We start from the raw sequence: 25701 nt of genomic DNA, 5'->3' as shown, positions 1-25701 counted from the left end.
TTGAGAAAGAAAAATGGAGCTGGAGGAATCAGGTTCCCTGACTTCAGACTATACTATAAAGCTACAGTAATCAAGACCGTATGGTACTGGCACAAAAACAGACTTATAGATCAAAGGAACAGAATAGAAAGCCCAGAAATAAACCCATGCACCTATGGTCAATTAATCTACAACAAAGGAGGCAAGACTATACAAGGGAGAAAAGACAGTCTCTTCAATAAGTGGTACTGGGAAAACTGGACACCTACATGTAAAAGAAAGAAATTAGAACATTCTTTAAACACCATACACAAAAATAAACTCAAAATGGATTAAAGACCTAAATGTAAGGCCAGATACTATAAATCTCTTAGAGGAAAACATAGGCAGAACACTCTTTGACATAAATCGCAGCAATATCTTTTTGGATTTACCTCCTAGAGTAATGAAAATAAAAACAAAAATAAACCAATGGGACCTAATTAAACTTAAAAGCTTTTGCACAGCAATGGAAATCATAAACAGAACAAAAAGACAACCCATGGAATGGAAGAAAATATTTACAAATGAAGCAACTGACAAGAGATTAATCTCCAAAATATACAAATAGCTCATGCAGCTCAATATCAAAAAAACCCAATCAAAAAATGGGTGAAAGATCTAAATAGATATTTGCCCAAAGAAGACATACAGATGGCCAAAAAGCACACGAAAAGATGCTCAACATCACTATTTATTAGAGAAATGCAAATCAAAACTACAATGAGGTATCACCTCACACCAGTCAGAATGGCCATCATCAAAAAGTCTACAAGCAATAAAAGCTGGACAGGGTGTGGAGAAAAGAGAACCCTCCTACACTGTTGGTGGAAATGTAAATTGGTACAGCCACTATGGAGGGTCCTTAAAAAACTAAAAACACAGTTGCCATATGATCCAGCAATCCCACTTCTGGGCATACATCTGGAGAAAATCATGCTTCGAAAAAATATATGCACCCCAATATTCATTGCAGCACTATTTACAATAGCCAAGACATGGAAGCAACCTGAGTGTCCACTGACAGATGAATGCATAAAGAAGATGTGGTACATATATACAATGGAATATTACTCAGACATAAAAAAGAATGAAATAATGCCATTTGCAGCAATGTGGATGGACCTAGAGATTATGATACTAAGTGATGTAAGTCAGACAGAGAAAGACAAATATCATATAATAGCACTTATATGTAGAATCTTAAAAAAAAGATTAAAAATAACTTAATTACACAACAGAAGCAGACTCACAGACACAGAAAACAAACATGTTTACCAAAGGGGAAAGGTGGGGGGAGGGGTAAATTAAGAGTTTGGGATTAACATATACACACTACTATATATGAAATACATACTCAACAAGGGCCTACTGTATAGCACAGGGAACTCTACTCAATATTCTGTAATAATGTATATGGGAAAAGAATCTGAAAAAGAGAATTACACATATATTATATGTATAGTTGAATCATTTTGCTGTACACCTAAAACTGACACAACATTGTAAATCAACTCTACTCCAATATAAAATAAAAATGTTAAAAAATATATCAAAAACAATATGTGAAACAAGCTTTATCTTGATTCAAACTATTCCAGAAGATAAATCTAAGAAAAAAGTTATAAAACCTATTTTTAAACAACAGCATCAAGAAAAATAAGTATATGCAATCCCTAGTTGACTACTTAGAAGGGTAATATTCACTTAGATGTATGTATCTAAAAATAAAGTTTTACTATACTATGATCACATTTAATCCATGCATACCCTCCTGATAAGCCAAAAGAATTAGTCTCACTTTGTCCATTTCAGTAGAGAAAACTACTTTGAACTCTAGCAACCCATAGCATTCTAAGGACCTCCAAGAATTCCACAATGTTTTTTACCTTCTCCTGGCTCAAAACTTTATGCATAAATGATTATGTAAAAAATCCAGAACCAGAGAGACAGAAAAAAAGAGAGAGAGAGAGGGACTCATTGAGAATGAGAAAAGAATAACCATTACTCTAAGGCTCTAAAAAGCCTTGAATTTTAGGTGTAAGTTTCACATGTTTCTTGGAAAAAGTCTCCCAATTCTGAATTCATTCAATTAAAACTGAGCAATTCAAAAACAACAACAAAAAACAAACAAACCTATGTACACTGTTGGTGGGAATATGAATTCACGCAGTCATTGTGGAAAACAGTATGGAGGTTTCTCAAAAAACTAAAAGTAGAACTACTATATGACCCAGCAATTCCACTCCTGGGTATGTATCTGAAGAAAACAAAAACACTAATTTGAAAGGACACATGCACCCCAATGTTCACCGCAGCATTATTTACAATTGCCAAGATATGGAAGCAACATAAGGGTCCATCAACAGATGAATAGGTAAAGAGGAGGCGGTATGTCTTTACAATGGAATACTACTCAGCCATAAAAAAGAACAAAATTTTGCCATTTGCAGGAACATGGATGAACTTGGAGGGCATTATGCTAAGTGAAATAAGACAGATAATGCATGATATCACTTATATGTGGAATCTATAAAATACAACAAACTAGCGAATATAACTGTTACTCAATGCAAGTCCATGTGCCCAACACACAGTGAAGCCAAACAATATCAAAATGTTGGAGTCTGGAGCAGAGAAAGGTTTACTGCAGGGCCATGCAAGGAGATGGGTGGCTCAGGCCTTAAAAACCCCAAACTCCCTGAAAGCTTCTAGCAAAGCCTTTTATAGGAAAGGTGAGGAAGGGGCGTGGTTAGTTGTTGCAAACTTTTTGGTGTCAGATCCTTCGTTTTCGAGGTCAGGTCATAGGTCATGATGTTCCTGTAAACCTCCACCGAAACAAAGGTTATTCTCTGTTCTGACAAGAAAGGGCAAGGACCCAAGGTTCAACTTTTGACCTCCGAGGTCCAAGCCCTGTCTAAGAGGAAGGGGTCCCTTCGCGGGCTGGTTACCGTGCCCAGGAGCCTTCGTCCAGTACCCAGTCTGGGTCCTCCCACCAGTGCCCAGACGCAGCTGAGGAGGCAGATCTCAGTTGGTGGCGCCCTCAGGGCCAAGTCCCAGACCCTGCCCAGCCATCACCAGTGAGGGAGCAAGGTGCCCAGGACTCAACTGGCCCTCAGGCTCCTCAGGCCGCCCAAACAGGTGCCGGATTTCCCGGACTGCGACCCGTGGACACGGCTGCCACCGTTAGGTCGCAGAGGTGGGGATGGGGGAGAGGGTCGCTGCTGCTTCAAGGCCTGGGTCCGACCAGTGGGTGGCTGTGGTGAGGGCTCTGGAGCCCTGCAGGACACAGCCCTCAGCCTGTCCCCGGCTCCCCAGCTCACCCGCCGGCCCAAGGCCAGGGGGACTGGAGGGCCCCGGGGAGAAGGCTGAGATCCGCCTCTCACGGCACTCTCTGCCCCGAGGAACACCGCATGCAGACTGTTGGCAGAGTGGGACCTCTAACTGCCAAGCACTAACCGTCATGTGCTAATAGCTGTGCGCTCGCCCCGCCGCTATTACATAACACAAAAGAAGACTCACAGATATAGAGAACAAGCTACTGGTAGCCACTTGGGTCGGGGTGGGGGGCAGGAGGGGCAATATAAGAGTTGGGGAGTGCGAGGTACAAACTATTTGTTGTAAGGCAGGCTCAAGGATGTATCGTACCAACACAGGGAATACAGCCAATACTGTGTAATAACTAAATGGAAAATAACCTTGTAAAATTGTATTAAATTTTTTTAACTTAAAAAGTAAAAGATAACAAGAAAAAATAGGCAAAAGATTTGAATAAACATTTCACTAATAAATATTTCACATATGAATGACCAGTAAGCACATGAAAAGATACTCAACATCATTACTAGTCATTAAGAAAATGCAAATTAAATTCACAATGAGATATCACTATATACCCGTAATCAAAAAGACTGACCATACCAAATTTGGGCAAGAAATGTAGAGAAACTGGAACCCTAATACTTTGCCAGTGGGAATGTAAAATGGAATAGATATTTTGGGAAACAGTTTGACTATTTCTTAAAAAATTAAACATAAACTTTCTACATGGTCCAGAAATTCCACTCCCAGGTACCTATCTACTCAAGGGAAATGAAAATATATGTATACACAAAGACTTGTATGTGAATGTGGAAGCATAATTATTCATAATACCAAACCTGGAAGCAATCCAAATGTCCATCAGCTAGTAAAGGGATGAACATAATGTGATATATCTATACAATGGAATATTATGCAGAAATAAAAAGGGAACAAACCACCAATACATGCTACAACATGGGTAAGCTTCAAAAACTTTATGCTAAATGAAAGAAGCCAAACTCAAAAGACCACATATTGTATGATTTCATATGACACTTCCAAGAAAGGCAAATCTATAGAGATAGGAAACAGATCAATGGTTGCCTGGGAACAGAGACTGACTGCAAATGGAAACAATGGAATTTGGGGCGAAGATGGAAATGTTCTAAAACTGGACTGTTGTGATGGTTGCACAACTCCATAAATTTAAAGTTACTGAATTGTAAGTTTATAATAGGTGTATCTTTTTAATAGGTGTATTTTTATGTGAATTATACCTCAAGGAAGCTGTTACAAATAACACACAATAAAACAACACTATGTATTTCACAAAGACGTGTTTACGTAAGGAACCATATCAAACGCATGAGAGTGAGGCGGAGGGTAATGAGAGAGGAGATGTACAAATGACGAAAACATTAAAGAAAGGATTGTCGCACATGGTGAGAATGTGCTGAGAACTGGGGAATGTGATTATCTCAGCTTTGTCCTCCACAGTCTGAAAGAGAAAACAAGTAAGCTGTCATCAGTGAAGCTTTCAAAATTACTAGTAGAATGAGGAAAATAATACTTATTATAAAATGCTTTACTGTTTAAAAGCTCACATACATTTTCTCATTTAATTCTCAAAACAGCTCTGTTAAATAGGTATAACTATCTCCATTTTACAGATGAAGAAACCAAATTAGACGTGGCATGGTCACACAACTAGTGGCTGCTGGTAGCTAAGTAGCACGTAGCTTGGAGACTTAAACCCAGTACTTTTCCCATTGTCATCAGAGAACACTGCCCAGATCAAACTGGTCTTCCCTGACAACTCCACAATCATGTTTACACTAAGAGATCCTATCCCCCCTTACTTTGCTTATCCACTCAGACTCTTCCCCAGACATTTGGAAATGGACGATAGTGAGTCTCTATGACTACACGCACTGAGGATATATAAACCCGGGGGTTGTGGAGTGGCTGTATTTTTTAACAAGGTACATGGAAGAGAGACAACTGGCCTTCAAAGAAAGAAGAACGAAGCGGATTCAGTGACAAAAGGCCCTGTGGCCACCAAGGCAAACACACATTCACACTGTGGCAGCCATGGAGAGGTGCCACCCAGATCCCCCTTCAAAGAACTTGATATGCAGCCACAAGAAGTGCAGTCATCAGCCTCCAGCTGTCAGCTCCAGCTGCAGAGAAGCCTACTGCCCAAGGTGACGCCCTTTCTGGGGCAGCCTGCATCAGGTGACTGAGTGGGGTCAGATATAAAGCATGGAATAGTTCTGCCTGATGCCGGACACTCGAAAGAAAACGCTTTCTCCAGAGCTACCCGGCAAGTTGGCCAAAGACTTGTCAGACCTGCATCACATCTTAAATTCTCTCTTTGACCAATCCTGCTTCCTCTTCCTTTCTTTACAGGCATTGAACCCTAATAACTCCTAACAGCATCTGTTTCTCAGTAACCCAACATGCAACCCATCACAACACATGCCCACAAGATAAAATTCAGGCTTCCAGGCTTTCTGGTTCCTGCCTCTTGTGTGGGCCCAGCTGCACTTCCACTTTCCAGCCTTTATTTTAACCAGGCTCAGGTGCGAACAAAGGCTTTGACCAGATCATTAATTTTCTGTTAGAGTACTGCCACTAATAGCCACGTAATCTTGAGCAAATCATTTTATTTCTCTGGGTCTTCACTTTCTTACCTGTCCATTAAGTGATCAGGAAAGGCCCTCCTAATCTTTACCCTATAGTCAACCAGACACTGCCTGCTGAGCCACCAAAATGGTTTTAACCGACCATAATATACACTCTCTCATGGTATTTCAGTCTTAGCTTAGATGCTTTCCTAGAAAGTATCCCCAGCTTTCTAGCTGTTAAATTGAACTCAACTATGATTTTGGCAAAGGGCCAGCTCCCAAAGTGAGTAGGAGAGCTGCACCATGGATGCCTGGTGCGGGGCTGGGAGACAGAGATGATAGCGGATAGCATGAAGGTTCAATCCTATACTGCAGGAGCTGGGCTTGTCCCTCTACTCCATTGAGGTAGAAAAGGGAGGGAAAGGGGTTTGAGGAACTGGATAGGAATTCAATGATAGCCCCACAAATAACTTCATCCCCCCCGTCCCTGCCATGTCTGTCCCTGCAGGCAATACCCTTGCTCTATACTCCAACAACCCAAAGTTCTCTCCGGCAGGACCACTCAAGTTCCCCTTTTCCCTCAAAACTGCCATTTAACAACATCACCACAACCTCTGATACCTCCATCAAAACTACAGCCCTAAAGTGTTGATTGTTTAACTTAGTTAAGTGACTAGCTGTGATACTCTCAAGAATCCTTACTGGTTTAACGATATTCCCTCTAGTGACTGTGAAAAAAACATACAGATTACAAGAAAAAATGTAGGAAAATGACAAATATCCAAAATACTCCAAAGCGTTTTTGCTTCTGGTGTCTGATTTGTAGTTTCACAACTTTCTCTGTGATCTTAAATGGACATCTGTTATTCTCATGAGAATAAACACTTCCTCTTGTTCTCATCCCCCAAATGTTGTCTTTAGCAAGGCCACATGGATTCTTTCTGTCATTTAGCCCCTATTCCTAGTATAAACGTAATCTGGCCTGCAAATCTGAGACAGGCTGGGACCTGGGACCCTTTGCTGCAGTGCTTGCACCTGGACAAAGAGTAACAGAATACAAAGAAACTATAAGGGACTAAAAATAACCGTGTGCAGGTGGGGCAAATTAAAAACAACAAGATACAAGAGACCAAAAACCCAACTGCCACTTCTCAGGAGTCTGCAGCAAAAGCAGGGTACTGCACTTGCACCCTGCACACAGCACTACCAAGGAGATAGGCAGACCACCTAAGCCACCCCTCAGGCGGACCCCTGACCCACCCCTATCCTCACCGCATGGAAGGGAACCAGCTCCCTCCTGCCCCACCCCCACCCCAAGAGCCAACAAAGGCACCTGTTACTTGTTTTCGCTCCCTTGTGCTGCAGCACTAGTCCCAATAAAGTCTTGCCTGATTTTCTTATCTGGCCTCTTATCAATTTCTATTGATTAAGGAGTCCAAGAACCCTGGTCGGTAACAGGGTTACCAGTCAGGCTCTTTTTGACTCCATGGGTAGCTGGCACCTCTAAGTATACTGACAAAACACTGTCCATATGACTCCTTTGGAAGTCTCTTCCTCGTAACCCATAAAAAAAATTTTACGAAACTTTCCCAACTTACTTCAATGTTCCTTCCAGTGCTACAGTATCAGTGGAGCCCCAACTAAGGTTTCAAAATTTCCTCATTCTGCTCACCCATTCAAAATTCCCATTCCCTGATGAACATGTGAATGAGTGATAACAGTTAAATGCCCTGCAAACCATAAAAGGATTTGAAGGATTGGCACAAAGCAGCCCAAGCTAAAAATCCATTTCTTTGAAGTCTCCTTATGCAGAGAGAAAAATATGAATCTCAGACATTATGTAAAGATTAGGTAAAAATGCCTAATGCCCAGTATGTAATATTAATTTTCAAAAGTAACTGAAACGGATGCCAGGCTAGTTTTTGTTTTCTGTGTTTTGGTTTTAAGATGTTCTAGTCCTGGGGGTTGAATTTTTGGCCCAGTCTTTAAATATGTGTGTGATATATATATATATATCCATATATATATATGGATATGTATATATAATCCTTGACTGTTGTATCTCTGCATTTATTTGGTTCTTTAACATCTCTCTCTATATATATATTCTAAAAATATATATATTCTAAAAATATATATGTATTCTCTCTCTCTCTCTCTCTCTCTCTCTCTCTCTCTCTCTCTATATATATATATATATATTCTCTCTCCTAGAGAGAATCCTGTAAGATGCTATAAATGGGGAACTGGCTGATGCCGGCTGTTACGGACAAAGAAGTGAAAGAATTAAAGTTAATGCCCTCTTTCCTACCTGAAACCTATCAGGATTCCCAGTAATAATAGCGACCATATGTTGACTTTCATCACTGCTAGCTTATTTCCATGCATGATTACACTTAATCATCAAAATAAACCAAAAGATTTGTAATACCATCGTCACTGGAGTACTGCTGAAGAAACTGAAGCATGGAGAGGCGTAATATCAGGTGTTTCTTCCATTTTCATGCACGTTCAGAACAGATTAGGGTAGTCTTCCAATTACAAAGCTGTGAGGGTCCCGCTTCTCCCCCCCGGCGCGGAGATCCTCCGCTCTCTTTAAGCGGAAGCGTGTGGCCACGTGCATAGGGCGCGGCCTCCCCAAGGGAAGGGTTTGGCAAAACCCCGCCCCGAAGGCGGGATGACAGTGGGCGCGGCCTCACTCGGATCCCGTAGGATCTGTGCCGGACTGCAGCAGAGCCGTAAAGAGCTCTACGAGTCGTGAAGCGGCAATGCGCGGAAGCGTTGCTTTACGACTGCTTGGATAGACGCGCCGGGCCGGCGTTTTCTTCTTGCTACTTCTCTGATCCACACGTGGGCCGCTGTCGGTGTTGTGGCCAGAAATTCATTCCTATTGGCGTGGACCAGGCATATTGAAGGACTGAGTGGCAACGGAAGTCAAGGATCTTGAGCTGATGGATTTTGCTCCTGAAAATGAGGAGACGTCGGGAGGAGGTCTCCAGAGTGGAGCTGAAGGGGCGCGGCTAAGTCTCGAGTCAGATGGAGAGAGAGGCAGGGGCACAGTAGGGACCGAGGAGGCCGGCAGTGGAGAGGCGGGGAATGGACTGACCGGAATGGGGAAGACAGGGGAAGGGGAAGAAGGAAATGGACCAAGGGCAGAGGAGATGCGAGTGGACCTAGCAGTTGTGAAGCAAGAAGTAATGGACTGGTCAGAAATGAAAGAAGGTATGCGGAATGACCAGTGGGTAAAGCAGGAGGTGGAGGATGGGCCTGAGGTGAAAGAGGAAAAACCAGGCACGTTGGAGGTGAAGCAGGAGACGGATAGTAGTTTGATGGTAAAAGAAGAGAAGGTGGAAGAACCAGAGCTAAAAGAAGAGAAAGTGAAGGTGAAGGAAGAAGTGATGGACTGGCTAGAAGTGAAGGAAGAGAAAAAAGATAGCTTGAAGGTTAAAGGGGAGGAGATGTTTCTTGATCAGAACGTAAAAAAGGAGGAAATAATGGATGAAGTGTGTGTAAAAGAAGAGAAGTATTTCCCTAAAGAAGAAGTGATGGATGATACAAAGGTGAAAGAAGAGCCTCAGATAAATCCCCCAGTGGGCTCCAAGCGGAAACTGGCCATGTCAAGGTAGGGCAAGGAGAATTCCATTGGGGGAATAAAGCTATGGAATTCTCTGTTGTCTAGATTGAAAGAAATTACACTACCAGAAGGGTGTGGAATAATGATAAATAAGCGCTAGTTTGGGCCCCTGGAGCCTGAATGATGGCGGGGGGGAGCGATTGGGAAGGGAGGGTTTTGTCAGATGACAATAAATTCAGTGAAAATATGTGAGGTTGGTACTAGTGTCCAGTGGCCAAGTTAGGAAGTGAAAATTCTTGGGGCCAGAAAACCCTTGGACCAGAATCTGGCTTGACTTAATATGCTCTTGGCTCAGTATTCTTTTGAGAGAGGATAGGTGTGAGGAAAAGTCTAATAAAACCAACAAGGACAAAGTGGAGTAAGTTAAAATTAGACAAAATACACTTGAACTCACCCAACTATCTAGTTTCTCTGTGGGTACTATGAATATTTATTGCTTTTGATTTAATTTCCTTATAGTGTGATAATGAGGCAGCATAGGAAATAAGAGTAGTCAGTTTCTTGGGATTATCACTGTCTTGAACACAGTGAGTAAAACAGAAGTAGCTGTAGTTTGATTGTCAGTATCCCAAGATCCTGAAAGAACAGTTGAAGACAGATGATGGATAATAGCATTTCTAGATTATTTTGACGCCCATTCTAGGTTGGGTGAGGAGTTGAGAAAGATGCAACTGCTACTCTCTAAATTTGCCTGGGTCTTATATCTTTTTCTGGTGTGTCTGCCTTTGAGATAAATAAACATAGCTCATGGGTTGGACTTCTGGGTATGTGCACACACACAATTGTTAACAGTGTCAAGAGTTACAAGTTAAAATATCGAATGATCTCATTCTCAGATTATAGTAGAAAAGGAAGTCAAAGTGAGATGATTTTTTTTAATTTAATACGTGTTTTCTTGAATTACATATCATTAACAACATTGTAAATGTAGTTGTCATTTCCTAGAGGAGAATTTCCTAATGATGTTTGACAGCTATCAAGTATTTCATAAGAGTTACTTGCATCTACTTTATTCACTATGATTACACGTCTGTAAATTGATTGTGATGAGTAATTGACTCAGCATTAAAAGTTTATAAATAAACATGTAAAATTAATATTTGATAATTTATCAAGTTTCATGTGGGCTTTTGTAGATGTGAAACTTGTGGTACAGAAGAAGCAAAGTACAGATGTCCACGTTGTATGCGCTATTCCTGCAGGTATGTATGTCATTTCCTACCCTGTTATCTCTGCCTGTACCCTTTTTACCTCAAAGTGTAAAAGTACCTCCTCTTTTGTCTCTTCAGTTTGCCCTGTGTAAAGAAACACAAAGCAGAACTGACATGTAATGGAGTTCGAGATAAAACTGCATATGTTTCAATGCAACAATTTACTGAAATGAATCTCCTAAGTGGTAAGCCATCTTCTGCATAGCCGATTGATGCTTCCTGGCCATTGGCATATATCATTTGTTTATTTTTCTATTTCGAAATTTGTAGATTATCGATTTTTGGAAGATGTGGCAAGAACAGCCGACCATATTTCTAGAGATGCTTTCTTGAAAAGACCAATAAGCAATAAACATGTAAGTATTTCTTCTACTCCCTTCCAGTTAGAATTTCTTCTAATGAATTAGATTCTTTTTTTTTTCACTCAACAAATATATTAAGTTACTGGGGATACAGCAGTGACCAAAACAAGGTCCTTCTCCTCATGGAGCTTGTATTGTAGCAGGAGAGACAGGAGATGAGTAGAGGAACAAATATAATTTCAGGTAACGTTAAGTACATGTGGAAGATAGGACACAGGAGATTAAAGAAAATGAAAATGGTGTTTGTTTGCTGGGGGAGGAGGGGGTTATAAGGGTACTATTTTCCGTACAGTAGTCAGGAGAGGCTTCTCTGAGAGATGACATTTAAGCAGCAGTCTGAATGATGAGAAAGAGGCAGTCATGTGAAGGTTTGGAGAAAGACTTTCCGGTAGAGACAAAAGCAAAAGTAAAGAATGAGTCAGGGATGAAGTTAGGGTGTTTGAGGAATTAAAAGAGGGGCAAGGTGACAGAAGCGTAGTTGAGTGAGGAGCATGTTGAATGTGAGGTTAAAGAAACTAGTGAGGGCTCCTAATGTATTCGAAGTAAAAATGGAAGCCATGGGTGGATATTGAGCCTGTTTGCTTTTTGAAAGATCACTCTTGCTGCTCTCTGGAAAGTGGACTTGAGTAGGTAAGAGTGGAAGATTGGAAGCTGGGAGACCGGTTATAAGGCTGTTGTTGTGGTTCTAGTCAGAGAGGATGCTGTTAGGATTATTGGGAAGTGATTAGATTTGAATTTTGAAGGAAGAGCTAACAGGACTTGTTGTTTTAATTAATTTTCATACTTTCATCCCTTTTTCATTCCTTATGCACTATGCAAAATTAAAATCTTACATATTTGAAGTATTTTGCAGCTGCTGTTGTTCTAAAATTTCTTTAATAATATTATTAAATCACATCATGGAATTATCTTCGTTTTTCAATACCATTTTGGTACTGGAGTTGCAGAATTTTAGTACCGTTTAAACAGTTTATTTTGTTGGTGTTACTGGTACAGACATGACATTACCCACATCTGAAAAAAAAATTACCATGCACCAAGTCTTCTTTTCCCTCAAGCTTAATTAGACATAATTAAATTCTACTTAAAAGATAAATTACTTTTTAAATTTCTTTTTGTGAAATATGGCATGCATATAAAAAAGCATAAAATAGAAATACACCTTTTTTTTTTTTTTTTTTGGCTACGTTGGGTCGTCGTTGCTGCACGTGGACTTTCTCTAGTTGCGGCAAGCAGGGGCTAATCTTCATTGCGGTGCATGGGCTTCTCATTGTGGTGGCATCTCTTGTTGCAGAGCACAGGCTCTAGGCGCATGGGCTTCGGTAGTTGTGGTGCACGGGCTCAGTAGTTGTGGCTCACAGGCTCTAGAGAGCAAGCTCAGTAGTTGTGGCGCACAGGCTCAGTTGCTCCGCGGCACGTGGGATCTTCCCAGACCAGGGCTCGAACCTGTGTCCCCTGCATTGATGGGTGGATTCTTAACCACTGCGCCACCAGGGAGGTCCAGAAATACACCATTTAATGAATAATTATGCAGTAAACATCCATGTAACTACCACCTAGGTCTAAAATTAGAACATTACCAGCTTCTCAAAAGTTCCTGCCACCAGCTTTATGCCCTTTCCTGAACCATTCTTATTTCTGGATTTTCTGTAATAAATGGACTCTGGGTTTTCTAAATTTTAGAAACAGTGCTATGGTGAACACTTCTGTTTAGGAATTGTGGTTTGCTTATACATATGTTTTTCTGGGGTTTATAACTAGAAGCTGAATTGCTTTGTGGTGGCGTGTGCATATCTTCAATTTGACTATATATTACCAAAACATTTTCCAAAGTGGTGATACCAGTTTATACACACAGTAGTGTTTAAGTGTACCTATTGTCGCATCCTCTCCAATACTTGACTTGGTCAGAGTTTCTGAGTTTTTGTCAATTTGATGGCTGTGTTATGTTATTATGATTTTTAATTTGTAGTTGTCTGATTCTTAAAGAGATTGAGCACCCTTCAAATATTTTATTGGCCAATTGGATATTCTTCTTTGTGGTATGCCTGTTAAGTCTTTTGTTCATCTTTTCATGGGTCAGTTGTTTTTTCTTACTGGTTTGTAGTAATTCTTTGTATTTTTAGATGCTAGTTGTTAGTTGGTTGTATGTGTTATAAATTCCTTCCTTCATTCTGTGGCTTGTCTTTTTACTCTCTTTAGTGTTTTATGGTAAACAGATGTTCCTAATTTTCATGTAGTAAAAATTGTTGTATGTTTCCTTTATAGTTAATAGTTTTATGAGTTTATAAAGAAATCCTTCCCTACCTTGTTATGAAGCTGTTCTCCTGTAACTATTTTCTAAAAGTTTTACAGTGTTGCATCTCCCATTTATGTCTGTAAACATGGAATTCATTTTTGTCTAGCATGTCAAGTGGAGGTCCTATGTAATTTTCCACATGGATAATCTACTTTTTCTAGCATCATTTATTGAAAAAATTCATCCTTTCCCTACTGCTCTGCAGGACGATCTTTGTCATAGTCAAGCATCCATATATGCTTGGGTCAGTTTCTGGCCTCTCTGTTCGTTCTGGTGGTCCTCTTATCTATCCACACCAATGCTCAGCACTCTAAACTATTGTAGTCTTTTACTGAAACTCACTGAAAGAATAAGTCCTCCCACTTCATTCGTTTTTTAGAATATAGCCATTTTTCTAGAATATTTTCTAGAGTATCTTCTAAAATATGGCTGTGGCTCTTTGCAATTTTATACAAATATGAAAAATCAGCCTGTTGATTCTACAGTCCTACCTTCCCCACCTGGGAATTTTGATTGGGGTTGCATTTATTTTGTAGAGTTACTTGAGTGATTGGATTTTACAGCATTGAATGTTTAAATCCTTGACTGTTGTATCTCTGCATTTATTTGGTTCTTTAACATCTCTATAATTTTCTCAGTGAAGGTCTTGCATATTTCTTATTAGATTTCTTCTTGATCACTTTATTTTCCCATACTATTTTAAGTAGTGTTTTCTTTTGAATGTTTTATTATCTCTTTGCTGGTATTTAGGAATGAGATATTTTTGTTGTCTGTTTTATAGTAGTAACCATATTAAAATCTGTCCCAATACCTTATCTATAGATTCTTTGAGATTTTCTCTATAAACAGTTCATCACAATTTGTTTCTGTCTTTCTGTCCTTGTTCTTTTATCTTTTTCTTGCCTTATTGGTATAGCTAGGACTTCCAATAATGTTAAATAGTGCTGATGATAGTGGATATTTATGTTGTAAGTTGAAGTCCATCCCTAGGTTTGATGATTTGCTGAAAGGATTCACAGGATGCAACATACAGTTGTAGTCATGGCTAAAATTTATTACAGTGAAAGGATACAGAGCAAAATTAGCAAAAGGAAAAAGTATATGGGGCAAAGTCTGTAGGAATCCAGCCACAAGCTTCCCAAAGTCCTCTTCTATTGGAGTCACATTGTACGCAGTTAATTCCTCCGGCAATGGGTTGTGATAATTAACGTTTGAAGTTATTGTCTACTAGGGAAACTCACTGCCCAAGGTTTTTACTGGGGGCTGATCGCAGAAGCACCCTCACCCTAGCACTTGCCAAATTCCATACTTCTAGAAGGGAAGCAGATAAAACCACATTTTTGTACAATTTCAGCACAGTGAACCACTCTTATCATTTTAGGAAAAGTTTTATGTCAGTGTAGGGTCCATTTACCCGTCAGTCAAATTTCCAGACACCAGCCAAGAGCCAACTTTGCCAACAGAACTTTCTAAGGATAACAGTCTCGGGCCTGGTATATTAACTCTTCTGTACATCTTTGTTTCATAACTCCTGATCATAGAGGGAAAAGTTTCAAGATTTCACCATGATGTTTGCTTTTAAATTTTTTGTAGATACAGTTTGATATTTAGATTAAAGCAGTTCTGTTCCTACTTTGCTAACAGATGTTAACATGAATGGTGGTTATATTTTATCAAATGCTTTTTCTGTATTTGATTATTTATTCTTTTAATTAATATATAATCTAGTATGAATAATAATCTTTTAATCAATTTTCTCTTGTAAGTTAAACTTGCATGGTATATTATTATCATACCCTGCTTTTTATACTTTGCAGAATTCAGTTGTATTACACATATGTACACATTATCCATTCATTCATTTTTGCATTTCTGTCCATGAGTGAAATGACTTCTGATTTTCCTTTTTGGTATTCTTAGGTTTCATATCATTGTGATTTTAGTTTCATAAAATTATTTGGGTATGTTCCATTTTGATCCTGGATACATTAACTAACATTGGGATTATTTCTTCCATGGAAGTTTGGTAAAATGTATTAATGGGCTTCTGAAGTTTATTCTTTACCGTTTATTGGACTATTTAGGTTTTCTCTGTCTTCTTGAGTCATTGTTAGTAGACTACATTTTTCTAAGAATTTTTCCATTTTACCTAAATTTTCAAATGCATTGGCATAAAGTTCTTCATATTTTCCTTTACGTGTCTGTAGAAGTTGTATTATCATTTGTGATAATCCTTATTTGTGCTCTCTTTTTTTCTAGATCAGTTGCTATTGTGAATTCCTTTTCTATTTTGTTAACGTGTCCTCTTGACTTTTGTTATATCCTTTTATATTTTTAGCTTAATTGCATTGTGGTCAGAGAACATATTTTTTCTGAGTTCATTCTTTTAAAATACATTAAGACTTGTGTTTATGGCCCAGCATGTGGTCAGATTTTGTAACGTTCTCTGTTTGCTTGGGAAAGAAAAATTATTCTGCATTTGCTAAATCTAGTATTCTAAATATATTCCTTTTAGGTCAGATTTGTTAATTATGTTGTTCAAGTTATTTATAGTGCTACTGGGTTTTTTTTTTGTTTTTTGTTTTTTGTCTGTTTTTTCTATCAGTTACTGAGAGAGGTATGTTAACATTTCCCAATAGATAAAATCAAAACGATTTGTATGTTTCTCCTTGTGGTTCAGTTAGCTTTGCTTCATATGCTTTAAGGCTAAATTATTAGATGCATACTTCAGGAAATTCTTGGTGTATTTAACCTTTGGCATTATGATGTGACCCTTTTTGTCTCAAGCTTTTTGTGTACTTTATCTGGTATTGAACTATTTCAGTCCTTTGGTTGGTATTTGCATGGTGTATTTTGTCCCTTACTTTTACTTTAGGCCTTTTTGTATCTTTATGTTCGGATGTACCTTTCCAAAGTACCATATAATTGGGGTGCAGTTTTTCTCCATTCTGACAATCTGGAACTTTTAACTGAATCATCAAATTCATTTACTTTTTAATAAAATTACCTATATATTTGACTTTAAATGTGTCACCTTACTTGTGCTATTTGTCCACTTGCTTTGTTTTGTTTTGTTCTTTTCCTTCTTGTCTTTTGGACTAATTGAGTAATTTCTTATCATTTGAATTTTTCTTCTATCAGTTTAGAACTTACACATCCTTTTTCTATCCTTTCATTGGTTAGGCTAGACATTGCATGCATACTTCATTTATCCATATCTAAAGTTAATCAGTACCTCAAGCCTGTACTTAAACAATGCAATGACCTTAGAACAGGAGTTGGCAAACTTCTGTAGAGTCAGATAGTAAACCTTTTTTTCAAACGTTATGGTTTCTTATGGTTTCAACTCTGCCACTGTAGCAAAAAAGCGGCCATGAATAATACATAAACAAGTGGGCAGGGCTGTATTCCAACAAAATTTGTTTATAAAAATAGGCAGCAGGCAGGATTTGGCCCTAGTTTGCCAGCAGTTACCTTAGAACACTTAAATTCCATTTAACACTCTACTGACTTTTCGTATTGTTTTCAGGTATTTAAATTGTCTTTTTTGTTTCAATCTCCATACAGTAATTACTGTTTTATCTAGTCAGTGTTTGTTTTGGTTTATCTTCATATTTTCCACTTTCTTTGCTCTTTATTTTTTCTGCCATCATCTTAGACTTTCTGTCTGAGAGATCACTTTCTACCTCAAGTAGATCTTTTAGAATGTCCTTTAGAGAGAGTTTGCTGGTTGTCAACTCTTAGATTACTCTATCGGCATTTAAATCACTCTTAAATGATTTTTGTCTATAGAATTCTGGGTTCAGAATTACTCTTCCATTGTCTGTGGCTTCCATTTTTATTGTTGTAAAGTCATCTGTCATTTTTAACTGCCTTTGAAATCTTTTTTCTCTGGATGCATTCTTTTTATTGTTGGTCTTCTGCATTTTTACTATACTGTGAAGATGCACCTTTCTTTTTATTTATCTTACTTGGGAATTATTAGATTTATTGAATCAGTGGAGTGTCTTTCATCAATTCTGGGAAATTATCAGCTCATTTCTCTTAAAATATTACCTGTGCTTTATTCATTCTCTCTTCTTCTAAAACTACCATTAAACGTGGCTTAGGCCTTCTCCCTATATCATACCTACACCTTAACCTCTCCTGATTTTGCCATCTTTTTTATCTCTAATGCAAAATTTTAGTTTGGCTTATTTAAAAATCTGCTGAGTCACTTTTTATAGTTTCTCTTCATTGCACATATTTTCAGGCTTTCTTTTATTCCTTTAAATTTTGCAGAGCAGTTCTCTAATCTGTTTATGATTTTTTTAGTGTCTGAATATATAGGGAGCTCTCTCAGCTACATCTTTTTTCCCTTTTGGTTCCAGTACACTGAGCCTTGTTTTCTTATATTGTTTATACTTTTTTATTTTTTGTTGAGTACTGCTTTTTTTTTTTCTTTAAATATTATTTGTGGGAATTTTTTGAAGGTTAGAAGAAACAGGCCTTCCTTTATTCTACCAGGTACGTAAGAACACTGCAGATCTGGACTATCTTAAACCAAGTTGAAGGTTTAAGATTGTGTTAACCACACAAGCAAGGCAAATCATTTCATGGGCTAGCATGGGCTCAACCAACGTACATGATCCATTGAGTAACACATGTCAGAGCTAGAATTCTCATATCCCATTTTGTACATCCTACATCAGTGGCTACTTTAACTTAGGCCTTGTACTAGGCAGTGCCATAGTTCCTCCCTGAATGAAGCTACCTGACTAGTAATAGAAGCAGGCATATATATATAGATATAGATATATATATCTATATATCTATATATCTATATATAGATATAGATAGATATATATATAGCTAACTATGGTATGAAACCATCAGTAAAAAAAGAAAGAACTGTATAGGTAATCCCTGTGATTGCTAAAACCTGTATTTTTTTTAAATCCCCATAAAATTCTTCTTTTGGCTTATAGAGTATATGGTTAAAATCACAGGCTCTGGAATTAGACAGACCTGGATTTGAATGTAGGTTCTACATCTCAGAAATAGCTGAAATAGCAGAAATGGGAGTACTAATAGTACCTGCCTCATAGTATTGTGAGGATTAAATGAGACATTGCTGTTTAGTGCAGCCTGTGAAACATAACTACTCAATAACTATTAATTATTGTGTTTTGAACATTGTTTTATGTGCTTTTGGAACTTAAGGCATTTTAATATTAATTTGCCTATTTGTTTCTGGTTGTTAGATGTACTTTATGAAAAATCGTGCTCGAAAGCAAGCTATTAACTTAAAACTTCTACCCAATGGATTCACCAAAAGGAGAGAAAATTCAACATTTTTTGATAAGAAGTAAGTGTCTGACTTCTTTCTTAGTATATCAGATGTTCTGATTTGATTAGGAACATCTTTTAAGGTTTGGTTTACTATAGAACATTGCTACTCAAAGTGTGGTCTATGAAGTGTTTGTTATTGGTACAGGACAAGATGACTGCACAAATTGGGAATAAACATTTAGGAACTTATGCTAATTTTATGTCATGTGACTTTAATAACACTTTGGGTTTGCTCTGTGTGTGTGTGTGTGTGTGTGTGTGTGTGTTGTGAGAGGTGGAGAGAGAGAAGAGAGTGTGTGTACATGTCTGTCCTTCTCTCTGAGACCTAAGATACCGTGAAAGTATTTCAGAAGCTTCAAGGACAAAGCAATAGGTCAAAGCAGAATTCCTGCATATTTTTAACCAGAGCAGCTTGGCTTTTATAATCCTTTTACTTTGCGATTCCAAATAGGATTTCATTTGAGAGCCAGTGATGGAGAAGAAAGGGAACTTGGAAAACATTTAGTCTGTAGTGAATCTGTGAATACAGATAATACATTAGAGATGAGTTTCCTGCTCTCTGAAAGTGCCGGGTCAAAAAGGCCCCAGTAGTACAGAGAAGAACAGGATCCCAAAGTACTGTAAGTAGCCCACTAAATTATTGGATAATACCTTTCAAAAGTCAACATTCTGGATTTAGAGTCAAAAAACCTGAGTGAGTCCTCCCACTTCAGCCTCTTAGTAACTGTGAGGCCTTGAGCAAATTACTTCTTTTCTCTGGGCTCCATGTGCATAATGGTGGGCGTTGTACTAGGTAAACTGTAAGGTTCCCTCACAATTTTACTACATAAATTGAAGAAACAGAAACCTTCCATCTTTTCAGAAGGTATTATATTATTAGAGAATGGTGTTATCCACTTATTTTATATGTTTCAAGACAAATATTTCCAAAGGTGGTTTTCCCTTTTTTCGGTTGGTTTCTAGGAGTAAAGTAATACTTTGCATTTATCAAATATGAGATGATTCTTTTGTGTATTTTGAAACTGACATATCTAGAAATAGACATAATTTGTTTGAAATTTAAGATAACTGGTTTGTGCCTTCTGAAATATAAAATGTATTCCTGTTTTATGAAAGAAACCATTCAGAATGGTTTTACTACTACTAATATAGCCTCAAATTTTTAATTTTGGGGTCTTTAGACACATGAATGTATGTGGGAAGTTTTTTCCAAGAATACTACATTTGGTGTATTTTCTGAGTTTAGAACACAAATTTATACTGTTATTTTGGAACACCTCAGATCTCTGAAATGGCAAATTGGACTCTTGCATTATGCCTTTTACTCATGAATTTACAATGATTTGGGCTTGATTTTCTTATATTTTTAGTGTCTTCACATGAGGAGATTAGCAACATAGTACACAGTAGACTTTAGAGTCAATTTCTTAGCTGCTTTCACATCTGTAAAATGGAGCTAATGGTAGCTACTGTGTAGTTGTGACCTTAGTGTATTAATTTACCTAGACACTAACTGGAGTGTAGGAAGGAATCAGCATATAGTAGCAATTGTAAAAGTAATACATCCTCATCATAAAAAAATTTAAAGGAAAAATAGCACCTTTAATTCCACTACGCAGAGACAACCACTGATAATATTTTATGTTTTCTTCTAATCCTGTGTCCTTTTTTCAATCAATAAAGTAAAACATAATATTAAGAGGCCCGCGTACCACAAAAAAAAAAAAAAAAAAAAAACATAATATTAAATACTTATATAAAAGTATAAAAAGTTACATGACTCTCCTCAAGTTAAACATTATTCATCTCTGTAAATAAAGGCACACACTGTTTTTTCTACAGCTAGCTTTTTTCTATTTAACAATATATTATAGACATCTTACTTGTTAATGCAAATCTGCCTCGCTTTGTTTAAGTAGTATATTTCAACTATGACTACTATATCCTAATTTATTTAATTATTCCAATATTCATGAACATTTTTAGCTAATTTCTAGATTTTAATTATTACAAATAATGCTGTTATAAACATCCTTGAATAAATTGTTTTGTGTGCTTATGTGAATTTTTCTGTATGATAAATTCCTAGAAAGTGGAATTACTGGATCAGAGACTACATGCATTTATACTTTTGAAGGAAACTTCAAATTGTCCTCCCCAAAAAAGTACTACTTTGTACCTTCCACAAAAATGTATGAGTGCCTATTTTAGTTATACTGCACTTTAATTGAACATTATTAAACTTTTTTGCATATCTGATTAGAGGTTGAACAGTTGAATTTTTTCATTTAATGTGCCTGCTTATATCTCATTTTGATCTGTTGCATGCATTGTAAATATTTTCACCAGTCTTTTCACCCTTAATTTTGTCTTCCAGTCATTTTTGATGCATTTTAAACAGTTGTAAATAAAATTCTATAAAACATAGAGATAGGGCTTCCTGGTGGCGCACTGGTTGTGAGTCCACCTGCCGATGCAGGGGACACGGGTTCGTGCCCTGGTCTGGGAAGATCCCACATGCCGCGGAGCGGCTAGGCCCATGAGCCATGGCCGCTGAGTCTGTGCATCCGGAGCCTGTGCTCCGCAACGGGAGAGGCCACAACAGTGAGAGGCCCGCGTACCGCAAAAAAAAAAAAAAAAAAAACAACATAGGGATAGTAAAATGGAGTGGTTAAGAGCACAAACTGGAGCTAGGCTGCCTGGATTCAGATTTCTAACCAGCTGCTTCCTAGCCATGTGATATTAAGCTAAGCCACCTAACTTCTTTGTGCTTCAGTTTCCTCATCTATAAAGTAGGGCTAGTAATAATAAGCTAGGGATAAGCCAGTTTTCATTTTCATTTGTAGTAAATGAGAATACCTGGGCTTCCCTGGTGGTGCAGTGGTTGAGAGTCCGCCTGCTGATGCAGGGGACGTGGGTTCGTGCACCGGTCCGGGAGGATCCCACATGCCGCGGAGTGGCTGGGCCCGTGAGCCATGGCCACTGAGCCTGCGCGTCCGGAGCCTGTGCTCCGCAATGGGAGAAGCCACAGCAGTGAGAGGCCCGCGTACTGCAAAAAAAAAAAAAAAAAAAAAAAGTAGAATACCTGTTTAAACATCTCACTAGCACTGAGTTGTCTCTTTTTTAAAAAATTTTGTTGCTGTTTTGGAAGGTGGAAATGGTATTTTGTTTTAATTTGATTTTATTTAATTGCTACTTCGATATGGAATATTTGGCCACATGTTTCAGAATAATATCTTAAAATTCAAGGGTGAAGTTTGACTTAATCCAATCTGTGGTAGTAAGATGATCTTTCATTTTTATAACTATTTTGGTGAAATAATTCAGAATAATTTGGTGAAATAAATAATTGAAATCTATGGAACAGAATTTTTCTATTTGTTCTTTGTTAAATTTCCCATTATTATTTCTAAATGGAAAAATGCCACAAACTGAATTTAAAATGTCTGTGTTTGGGTGTTTGATGAATAGTAAAGGTTTAAGGTGAATTCCCAGTTAGTTGATAGCCATACTTAGAATATTCTGCTTAGTTGGTTGATAGCTTGGAAATCTCTTCAGTGTGTTCCTATATTTTGTTCATTCTTGTTCAGCATTTTCATCAGTGACTTAGATCATGATATCTTACCTTGGCGCTGTGATGTTTTGAGTCACAGAGTTCTTTGTCGTGAGTGGCTGGCGTGTGTATTGTAGGATGTTTAGCAGCATCCCTGGCTTCTACTGACTAGATTTTGGTAACACCCACACACACACCCACACACACACATCCCCTGGGATGGGGGCAGTGGGGAGAGGCAAAATTTGAGAGCCACTGATTTAGATGAATACGGAAGACATACTTTTTTCTTTTTTCTGCCGTACGCGGGCCTCTCACTGTTGTGGCTTCTGTTGTGGAGCACAGGCTCCAGACACGCAGGCTCAGCGGCCATGGCTCACAGGCCCAGCCGCTCTGCTGCATGTGGGATCTTCCCAGACCGGTGCACGAACCCGTGTCCCCTGCATCGGCAGGCAGACTCTCAACCACTGCGCCACCAGGGAAGCCCAGACATACTTATTGAACTTGATGTTTGGCAAGATCAGGATTGCAGAAAATTTTGATTGCTAAAAGGTGATATATGAGTAGCAAGATAAATATATATGGTCCTGTACTTTACTCTTAGGGGGGAAAAGTGAAGAAAGGCATTTAGAAGTACCTTTTTTTGTAATATCTGTGTTTTCTCAGACATTCATATGAAAACGATAAAAATTTTAGGTGATTGTAGTGTTATTTGCTGGAAGGAGGGAAGAAGAGGATGCTACATCTTATCAAAGAATTATTTTTACCTCCCACATCGCCAGTATTGTGTTTTTAAGAGACTTGTTTTCAACGCTTTTTTAAACTTTTAGAAGTGGTTAAGGTTTTGACTGAGATAAACCTGAATTTGAATATTGCCTCTACATATGGTTCACGTTAGGTGACCTCAGGCAAGAGCGAATTTACTGGGTTGTTGAGGGGAGTAAATGAAATAATACCTAAATTAATACCTGGCACTTAGTAGATAATGTGCAATGATAATAAACGATCTGCATTCTCTTACTGGAAATCTTTGGGGATATGTTACGTTTACTATATTATATTCATCCCTAGTAGGTCTGGGGCAGCATTATATAATCAAACAATACTATTTCTGCAGTGAAACCTACAAATGTTTACATTTTAATGGGAAAATAATGACTGTAAATGAGCTCAGTCAGGTTTCTGCTGCTGGAGGAGTTATGAAAAATTTTCAATTTCAGAGATTCAGGGTTTGGAATTATTCGTATGTGATCTTGGTCCTGTACTAAGATTATTATAATTACGCCCTAGGTATTAAATTGTTCCTTTGTTTGTTTAAGCAGCTTGAGCTACAGTATACACAAAAACTCAAATTGAAGTTCTTTAATGTTCCACAATGTTCATTGCAGCACTATTTACAATAGCCAGGACATGGAAGCAACCTAGGTGTCCATCGACAGATGAATGGATAAAGCAGATGTGGCAAATATATGCAATGGAATATTACTCAGCCATAAAAAGAAATGAAATTGAGTTATTTATAGTGAGGTGGATGGACCTAGAGTCTGTCATACAGAGTGAAGTAAGTTGGAAAGAGAAAAACAAATGCCGTATGCTAACACATATATATGGAATCTAAAAAAAAAAAAAAAAATGGTTCTGATGAACCTAGGAGCAGGACAGGAATAAAGACGCAGACGTTGAGAATGGACTTGAGGACACGGGGAAGGGGAAGGGGAAGCTGGGACAAAGTGAGAGAGTAGCACTGACATATATACACTACTAAATGTAGAGTAGATAGCTAGTGGAAAGCAGCTGCATTGCACGGGGAGATCAGTTCAGTGCTTTGTGACCACCTAGAGGGGTGGGATAGGGAGGGTGGGAGGGAGACACAAGAGGGAGAGGATATGGGGATATATGTATACATATAGCTGATTCACTTTGTTATACAGCAGAAACTAACACAACATTATAAAGCAATTATACTCCAATAAAGATGTTAAAAAAAAATTAAATGTTCCAGTGGTAACTTTTGAGCATTCTGACTGAAGAATTCTTTGTGGTGTTTTTGTAACTTTTCTGTAAAGTTTGAAATTACTTGAAAATAAAACGTTTTTTAAAAACAATTAAATAGCCCCATATGAAGTGTGACTAAAGCCCATTCTGCTTGAATTACCTCTGTAGGACTAACAGCAGGTTATGTGGTAGCAAGTGCATTAGGTACCTTAGAATCATGGGTTCATTTTAAGCCAGGCATCCTTTATGGTAGGAGTTTTTGACCAGTATGACTTCAAACCTCTTAAAATCATATGCAAAATTATGTGATATGTGAATTTTTCTAAGACTAGGAACCATAATTTTCACTTTATAGTCAAAGTGGGATATAACACTAACCAGCCTGTGATGTCAAAAGTGTATTTAATATCAGTAGCAAGGAATTTTAGAGGACTGGTGAATTGCTGGAACGTCATAATGGGTAACTTTAATGAACAAAGAAAAGTTAAGGGATGCTTATATTAAGAATTAGTTGAGCCAATACGAAAAAGACATTCTCTGTTAAAAATAGAGGAGTTTGGTAAGGAAATGTGTGCAATATAAGGCTCCCCTACTTATTTTATAGCAGATCCCAAACTACTTCTTTTAAATTGTGACTCTTTCACAGGTAACTTCTCTGCCTCATCTCTTACGTGGGGCATGTTAACTTGATGTTTACTTTCACCCAAAGCTAATCAAAAACTATTGAAAGAAATATGAAAGTTCTCTATGAAGAAAACTTAAATTCTACTGAATGGCTTAAAAGAATTGAACAAATGGGGAGAAAGGACCATGTTATTAAGAGACTCAATATTATAGAAATAACATTTATTTCTTAAATGAATGATCTTTAAATCTGATATGATCCCAATGAAAATATTAATGGGATTTTGTTTCGTTTTGATTTCGGATTTTTTAATGTTTTTTTTTTGTAGAAGGAAAGGATTCATGATAAAATGACTTAAGTTCATTTGGAAGAGTAAACATGGGAGAAGCACGAGGAGAACCTGGGAAAAGAAAGAGTAATAAGGCTGGACTCATTAAAATGTATGAAATTTTAGTAAAGTTTTATGGTGTTGATGTAGGAATGAACAGTTCAGATAACAGAGAATAGACATGAGGCTACTTGGCACTCTGGTATATGATCAGGTAGTATTTCAAATTAATACGGAGAATGACTTATTCAATAAATGGGGTTGAGACTGTTTGCCATTTGACAGGTTTTTTTACCAGAACTTCCAGGTGGAATTAAAATCTTTTTCTTCCCGTTTTATTGAGATATAATTGACATACAGCACTGTATAAGTGTAAGGTGTACAGCATAGTGATTTGATTTATGTACATCATGAA

General features: G+C 37.9%; 1 protein-coding gene and 1 long non-coding RNA gene across 5 annotated transcripts in view; one reads left to right on the top strand and one right to left on the bottom strand.

Moving 5' to 3' along the window:
* The window catches only part of LOC132484017 (uncharacterized), a 132136-nt gene extending 123561 nt beyond the window's left edge, over window positions 1-8575 (bottom strand). For all 4 annotated transcript variants that reach the window (XR_009531144.1, XR_009531142.1, XR_009531143.1 and 1 more), the window contains exon 1: window positions 8380-8575. This is a non-coding gene — a long non-coding RNA (uncharacterized LOC132484017). The remainder of the gene's footprint in view (window positions 1-8379) is intronic.
* Window positions 8576-8698: 123 nt separating this feature from the next.
* ZNHIT6 (zinc finger HIT-type containing 6) overlaps window positions 8699-25701 on the top strand; it is a 56447-nt gene continuing 39444 nt past the window's right edge. The window contains exons 1-5 of the mRNA XM_060090034.1: window positions 8699-9570; window positions 10719-10784; window positions 10872-10978; window positions 11064-11149; window positions 18698-18801. Of these exons, the coding sequence (XP_059946017.1) occupies window positions 8900-9570; window positions 10719-10784; window positions 10872-10978; window positions 11064-11149; window positions 18698-18801 (1034 nt within the window). The 5' untranslated portion in view covers window positions 8699-8899. The remainder of the gene's footprint in view (window positions 9571-10718; window positions 10785-10871; window positions 10979-11063; window positions 11150-18697; window positions 18802-25701) is intronic.

The sequence above is a fragment of the Mesoplodon densirostris genome, chromosome 2, assembly GCF_025265405.1.
Source record: "Mesoplodon densirostris isolate mMesDen1 chromosome 2, mMesDen1 primary haplotype, whole genome shotgun sequence".
NCBI lineage: Eukaryota > Metazoa > Chordata > Mammalia > Artiodactyla > Ziphiidae > Mesoplodon > Mesoplodon densirostris.
This window is presented reverse-complemented; position numbering and strand designations above follow the sequence as displayed.